Genomic DNA, 8,179 nt, shown 5'->3' with positions numbered 1-8,179 from the left:
TTGGCATGGTAGCTCACATATGTTGTTATAACACATTTTTTTTGCAAAATCAGTACGGTCATTCTCCCATAATAGTACATGCTCTCTCGGAAATGAGGAAAGCACTCTGGTGGTGTTCACGAGTAATACCAGACAACCCCGTGGTACTATGGTTGCAAAAGCTTCAGATCCAGATTATTAATTCACAGTAGGAGACCCCCACAATGGTGACTAGAGAGCCAAAACATTAAAAACTCAGGCTTTAGGGCACACATTCCCATGATTGGATTCATGCATGCTAATAGCATTTTTAAACAACTGGGAAAGATTCTCCATTAGTTAATTTCTTTACATACACGACCAAAGTTTCACCATCCACTGTAGATAAATCTCCATTCTCTTTTCTTGGCAGTAGAAAAAGTTAGCAGACCTTTTGGGAGCCCCTCGTAGCACAACAGAATCAATTAAGCTTGGGCAAAAAGAGGGACTAAGACAGGATCAGGTCCAAGGTTCTTTGGACACAACACCGTCCAAAGGAAAACCCGTTCTTCATCAAGATGAATGGCACTCAAACTCTTAAGGCTGGACAAATCTGATTCGTTTGTTTTATAGCCACTGATGCCGGTGATCGAACTTGTGGGGCCCACCCAGCGGAATAGCATCCGACATGACGTGTTTTTCCGGTGCTGTTCATCTCGATGATGAACGGAGCATCCGACGAGTTTTTCCGGTGCTGTTCATCTTGTTGACGAAATGGCGCCTAGCCGGTGTTCTGTCCAACGAACCTTGGACCTGATCGGCTCTCATCCGTCAAGACTGTGCAGGGGCAATGGGCCAGCAAGACGATCATTTTCTTGTAGTTTAGATCTCGCGGTAGAATGAGATAGCTGGATGGGTAGAAAGTCATCCTACTTTGCCATAAAAAGGTGTTAGGGTTGCAACTCAAAAGTCCACTGTCAAATCACAGGGCTCAACCCTATACAGGTAATGAAACTACCAAGCTAGATTGTAGAGTGTGGTAGGGGACAAAGGGAATTTCCGTGAACGAAATGCACCAGAAGATCAGAAAGACTAGTAAAAAACATGAAATGTAAAAACAAAAATCTTGCATGGTAAAAATGCAGACTTGAGGGGAAAAGAATATCTAAACATGACAAATTACATATACATAATAGAAGAATTGTGGTTGCCGAAGGGTACGTGGAAAATGGCTTGGAACAATACCACATCAAGCGAGCGATGAGCTCCGGTGGTGGTGACTCCCTTTCTTGGCTTCCACCCATGCTCTTTCGCGTGAGTCACACACTTGAGTCTTGAACTTGCACCCAAACCTCTTAGTGAACGAGCTCCATCCACCATTGCCACCAATTTCAGCATCACCACCACCAACATTGCCACCCTTGCTGATCTTATCGAACTTCCGGATAGCGCGGCTCATCGTAGAGCACTCGCGCTCGAGCTCGTGCACTCGAGCTCTCATACTGTCCATGTCGAGGCGGAAGACCTGATTGTTCCTATATGTAGTCTGCCATGGTTGTGCGGCAGGGGATTGGCCCAGGAACCCGATGTGGTCCCCGAGGCGAGAAGGCCGACCTGAATCTGGTATCGACGTATTGGGCGCTACAAAGGGGCCGGTGATGGCGTGACGGAGCTGGAGCTGCTCGAAGAAGAGAACTTGTACTACAACCCGGAGCGGAAGCCTCTCGTTCTGCGCAGCATGGGTGCATGCTTCGAGTGTGAGCTTTTGGCAATCGATTATGCTGCATATCTTCTCCCGGTCTTCGTCTGAAATCCAGGGATGTGCCTAATGACATTTTCAGTAACTCGAAAAGTTAGCTAATTTTACACATCAATGATGATAAATTCATGAGGGAACCAAGAAGCATAATTGATGCGACTTATCGCAGTAAACCAACAACCATCGGGTATTGACTCAACATCCCATATGAAACAGCAGTAAGAAGTTAGAACTGCAGATGGTCGGATTTCAATCCATTCTGAATTTCAGCTCAACTTCAGTTCTGATTGGGGAATGAAGCAAAGGCAACAACAACAAAAAAACATTGGGAAACCCCATTAGTGACCAATCAATCAGACTCGGAACATAGAAACGTGATAAACTTGGTCGTTTTTTGCTGCATTCTCAGAAATCAGATCCTCAGAGATTACCCATCGATAAGGACACTAACCATCTTAGGAAATTTGTGACTTCAGCACTTGTAGCTTTCTGATACAAACTAATGCATTTGATTTTGACCTGTATGCATTTCTTGTTCACCCAACTGAACCGACAACCAGAGACTCAAGCAAATCGGCCTACAGTCCAACCCAGCAGATGGGTTTCAAGCACCAAGAACTAATGGTCCAAAACGTGAGTCTGACCTACTTGGGACAGATCATATTGGGCTATGGCCTGATGCCCAGTTCTCCAGTCCGGCCAGACTACAGCGAACCACCTTTCCTACATGCTATCAGTGCTCCCATGGTGGCCTCTGCGTTGAATAAAAGTGCCACACAGAGCAGACCAGAAATATGCACCAAGCCATACTTCAAGAGCTTATTCACCCTCCCCTCAAGAATGGGAGAAGGGGTATACAGTAAACCCCCCGCCAGAAATGCAGCCAACTCCTCAATAATTGAGTTTGATCTGCAATGCAGTGAACACCGAAGACCATAGCTGGAAATCAGCCTGAGTCATCCAAACTTATGACGGTAAACGGAGCATCGATTCGAGTGGGAGAACCACACCACAGTCTGCAACAGACGTCTGAGAATGCAGTTAAACGGGATCTTGAATCTTTACCTTGAGGTAGACATCGATGGTGCGATACAGGCCGTCGTCGTAAATCCTGGCGTGCTCTGGAAGCGCCACGGCGAGGTTGTGGAACTTCTCCGGCTTCAAATTTCCGTCGGAAGCGATCTCTGCGAGGTACCCGTCCATCAATTTTCCGACCATCATCACCGGATTCATCCCCGGCGAATTCCCGAATCTCCTCTCCTCTTCTTCGTCCTCCCCTTCCTCCTCCTCTTCCTCTCTGTCCGCAGCACCGCACCCCTCGAGGAAGTAGCCAAGAATCCTCTCCACGCAATCGATGTCGTAGAGGGTCTCGATGAGGTAGGAGTAACTCGGCAGCAGCAGGTCATCCAGCGTCGCCTGGTCCAGCTGCGCGGCAATCTTCCTCTCTAGCGTTGTCCGACACGACTCCGACGCGCTCAGGATGTTCGCCGTCCGGAGCAGCCCGAACAGAAGCCTCGTCGTCGTGGTCGAGTTGCTGCTCTTCCTCACCGGCATATGGCTCACCACCGTCTCCAGCAGCTCCCTCTGCTCGTCCTCCGTTGCGACGGAAACGGAGTGCGAGGGCGGCACCCTGTTCCGCCGTGACAGGCCCGGGATGAACTTCTTGGCGTAGCACACCAGCGACCCCTCGATGCTCTCGGCGCACAAGTCGCGAGCTTTCATGGCGGACATGACACTCTTGTAGAAGGGTAGCCCCAGAACGGTGAGTTCGTCGTACCACCAGTCGGACCTGACCGGATCCCGCTGCCGGAGGCCGGTCTCGATCCCGTTCCAGAGGATGTTGCCGCCGGGGCTCGCCGCCAGATCGCCCGACGCCGCCGACAGGTCGGCGCCGGCTTTGGTGGCGATGGCGTCGATGCACCGCCTGGTGATGCCGAGATCCTCGGCCTCCGGCAGGAGCCGCTCGCACGAGCTCAGCGTCCTGACGGCGTCCCTGAGGCTCCGGAGCACCGTCCGGTTAAGGAACGCCTCCGTCCTGGCGACGAGATTGCCGCCTCCGTGCTCCTCCGTCATCTCGAGGTACTCCGCCGCACAGCGGAGCGGGGCGACGTTCGACGCCGTGAACTCGACCTTGACGCCGTAGCAGAACTTCGCGGCGACCTCGAACGCCTCTGATCCGCCGGGGAACGCCGGCAGGCTGAGGAAGTAGCACGCCTCCTCCTCCTCCTCGTCGTCTCCCTCTCCTTCTCTATGCGTCGACACCTCCTGCTCCTTGAACATCCTGTGTAGCTTCCCGCTTCGCGACATCAAAGGGAACTAGAAAAGGAAAACAAACCAAAGAAGGAACGAAAGAGGAAGAAAAGGTGAGGTTTTTACGAAGGAGAAGAAAAGGGGAGGGCGAAAAACAGCGAAGATTTAGTGAACTGACCTTGTGTAGATGAAAGGCCATGTCTTCCACCTCTATTACAACGTCGCTAGGAAGCCCGGTGGTGCAGAACCTGAAAGAAAAACGAAGAAGAATCGAAACATTTTCACAGATTCCACCCAAATTTTAGGGGTTCAGAGATGGGTTTGCTCTCACCATGCTTGGCCCTTCGACCCGTGCTTGTCCGACGCCATTTTCCTTCACCAAAACTTAGCTCCCTCCCGAGCTCAGAAACCGACGCAGAGAAGAGCACAACGACCGGAATTGTCAACCAGAGCCATCCCTCCTCCCGATCCAAACCGTCCGGCGGTCGATCTCCGTCGCATATTCCGTCTAGAGCAAAAAAAGGTGGAGCCTTTTCGGGATCGAGACGCAAAGAGTTACCGAAGTCACACAACCCACGTGAGACACTCAAGCTCTGGCCTTGAAGAAACGTTAAGTCCTTACCATAATGGTTGAGGAATTCGATTGCATATATAAATAAAGAAATTGATGGTGCTAAATGGCATTTTCGGCCTTTTGTCATTTATTTTTAAATTTTAACCGTACAGATGTGATTTATTTTCTTGATTATACAGGGATCAGTTTTTGAAGATTCCCACACATGAGTGGGTTTTTATAAGGTTTAAAACATCACGGTCCAAAGTCTTTGTAAAATTTTGAAGCTCCAAATATAATTTTTTTCATCGAAAACACATGATCCACGGTATGAATTTTGCTTAAATAGATCATGCCGGACACATTTATGGAGTCAAAATACCAAAAAAAAAGTAGAAAAACATATTTAACATGCATCATTTAGCCTCTATCGAGAGGAGGGGCACCCATTTCTTTACATATACAGAGAGAGAAATGGGCAGAAGCTAAAAGAAATATGTTAAATGAGTTTTTTTGCTCTTTCATTGTTTTTTTTTCGTTATGCATCCATAGGCATGGTTGATTTACGAGGAATCCTGAAATGGAAAATTATCGCCAACTAAATCGTGGAAGGGTGATTTAAAAAAAAGAAAAAGAAAAAAAATATATAATTCTCAAAAATTGAAGAATCGTCTTTCCCAAATAATGTAGAGAGTAAGGGATGAGGATAAACCTCACCTCCCATGATCGACCAGAGGAGATTGAAGTTTATCCTCCCTCCTCTACCACCGACCAAGCGAACAACAGACAGAGAGCGAGGTGAAAAAAAAAATAAGAAACAACAAATAGGGAAAGCTTATCAAAATTTGAGCCGACGATATTAGGTATGACACTCTTTTTCTTTTTCTTCTTTTTTTACCAAAAAGAGGGCCAGCAGTTGTCGACGGGTTACAGATGCTAAAAAAACAAAAGAAATAATGTAGCTGCAAAGAGAGAGAGGGTCAGTCGACCAGCACTAGTGATCGACCTCTCGACAACAGAGAGAAAGAGAGAGAGGGTCGACCCCTCTGCTATTAAGACAAAGAGACGGAAGGGGGGTTGAGCCCCTTCTGCCTTTTTTAATTAGACCAGATCGGTCGGTTTGGGTGCAGCCCCGACCGAACCATGTAAGTTTTTAAAAAAAAAGGTATCGGGTCGAATTGGTTTAGATCGAACTGGTTCATATCAAATCAGTTCGGACTGACTCAATCAGATCGAACTAGTCTGGGTATAAACCAGACCGAGTCAGGTATGATTGGATCTCAATTCTCAGTTAGTTATAGACTATACCAAATCTGGGTCCAATTCGATCCAGTTGGTCTGGATTGATCCAAATAGAACTAGAACTAGAACAAGATAGATCTGGGTCTGGATCCAGAATTGAACTAGATCTGGTTCAGATCAGTGTTGAATCTAGATTAGAACTGGATATGAATCCAACTGAATGGATCAGTTCTGGATTTAGATAAAAAATGGGTTTGGATCCAGCCTAATAGTTTTGGATTCATATCAGAACTAGATCTGGATCCAACTCATAACTAGATGGACCAGTTCTAGATCTAGATCAGAAATAGGTCTGGATCTAGTCTGATAGTTTTGGATTCAGATAAAAAATGAATATGGGTTCAGTTTGTGAATAATTTTTGAATTTTGAGAATAATTATCGAAAGGACCAAAGTACCCTTGTGTGTACCCAAAACATGTTTAAGTAAAATAGGCATAACTTTGCACTCCAAAATCAGAATTGAACGAGGTTTTATGCATTAAACTCATATCGTAGAGGAGAATCTCTTTTTTCTCTGGTTATGGTCAAATCAGAAGCAAAAAAATCAAAGTCTGATGAGTCAACTTGAGAGAGGTATTTTGGTAGTTTTATTAAAATATAAGAATTTATGTATATTAATATGAATATGCTTGTGTGATGATCAGATTCTATTGTTAGAGCCTCTTGATACTCGATTGCGACTAGAGCACATCATTCGTATTCAAGATATGGGATATTATAACTTATTTTAGTTGTGAATAAACCATATTGCTTTACATGTTATGATTGATATAACATATTAGCATATTAGAAATATGACTCTTGAGTGTGAACATGATATGCATAAAATGATCATGCATAAGATTATTGCAATAAGATAATTATATCCACATGTTAGTTGTGATATGTCATGCATATTAGAGAGAGATTGTTTTTATGATAGCATATCTATGTTATAATCTGCAAATAACATGCATTGATATGAGATTGTGATTAAACTTGAGTCATTTTATTCTAATCATGTCATGTAACTTTTTACATTAAGATTATCAGGCATAACTCTTTAAATCTTGAAAGTGACGACATGTGAAAAGGGCTGCCTGGTTCGCGGCTAGAGTGCAGTCACTATGGAGAGTGGGTTGTTGATGATTTAATAGTGTAGAGACACTACATTGTTGTGCACTTAGTATGAGATAAGTATGAACCCTACTGTCATTTTGACATTGAGAATGAGATTTGTCGTGATCATTTCACGATGTCACTCATGAGAAAATGAGTGAAACACGAGCTTGAGAATATGATTCAATGCAATGAACTTAAAATATGACTTATGTTTATATTCAGACAGTTTTTGAAACTCTAGACAACCATTAATGGTTAAAAGTCATCATGGTTAGGATATAGCATAAACCATCTTAAGATTGAGTTTGAGTCTGACCTCCCGACTAGTTATCGGTAGGGTTTCCTTTTTGTTTCACTACAGTGCCTCGTGACTCAGAGATCACTGAGAGTGTATGGTTCATAGTCTGGCCAACATATAGAATGGATGTATTCTATAAAGGTTGTTACGCCATAGACAACTATGACCGGTATAGCCGACCTAGTGTTTTAGTTTGGTGTGAGTGAGTGTTTGAGAGAGTTTAAAGAAAAAAAATTAAAACATACAAACTTTGTGTAGTATATCGAAAAATGAATTCAGACTAGGGGCATAGAGCCCACTACAGTTGTAAGTTAAAATTATTATTTACTTATAATTATTTCTTACTGGGTTGTTATCGACTACTGCAGGCACGACGTGGTCGACTTCTTCAGCGAAGTACTTGGTAGTTTTTATTTTCTTGTCATTAAACACTCATGTATTTTGTGATTTTTTATTATTATGAATAATGAACTTTGTGAAAGAAAATAAATTATTAGAAAAAAAAAATTAGCCATGTTTTTTTTGTGTGACCTCTATATGCTTTCTCTCTTGAAAGTAATACCAACCATACTTTAACACTCGAGGTCCCAGCTCATGTATTTTCGATGAAAAAATGATATTTAGAGCTTTGAAAATTTATAAAGATTTTGGATTGTTGATTTTTTGAACCTTGTTCAAACCCACCTATGTATCGAAATCCAATACTTCAAGAGTTGATTCCTATAAATTAAAATACATAAATCACATCTTTACTATCAAAATTTTAAAAAAAAAAAAAACTTGAAAAACTCATTTAACATGTATCATTTTAGCACTTACCACACACACACATGTATATATATATATATATATATATATATATATATATATATATATATATATATATATATATATATATATATATATATATATATATATATATATATAAGAGAGGAGGGATTTACACACAAAAAAAGG

The 8,179-nt window shown here is 43.2% G+C and overlaps 1 protein-coding gene across 1 annotated transcript; it reads right to left on the bottom strand.

Moving 5' to 3' along the window:
• Positions 1-1,032: 1,032 nt before the first annotated feature.
• On the bottom strand, positions 1,033-4,592 carry LOC149847912 (BTB/POZ domain-containing protein At5g66560-like). Its single transcript, XM_090008668.1, has 4 exons — positions 4,299-4,592; positions 4,146-4,215; positions 2,783-4,033; positions 1,033-1,783 (listed from the first exon to the last, which is right to left on the bottom strand). The coding sequence occupies exons 1-4, from the start codon at positions 4,334-4,336 to the stop codon at positions 1,208-1,210; spliced, it is 1,935 nt and encodes a 644-aa protein (XP_089864794.1). The 5' UTR covers positions 4,337-4,592; the 3' UTR covers positions 1,033-1,207.
• Positions 4,593-8,179: the final 3,587 nt, after the last annotated feature.

This window comes from Nuphar pumila, chromosome 1 (genome assembly GCF_984573655.1).
Source record: "Nuphar pumila chromosome 1, dmNupPumi1.hap1.1, whole genome shotgun sequence".
Classification (NCBI taxonomy): Eukaryota; Viridiplantae; Streptophyta; class Magnoliopsida; order Nymphaeales; family Nymphaeaceae; genus Nuphar; species Nuphar pumila.
This window is presented reverse-complemented; position numbering and strand designations above follow the sequence as displayed.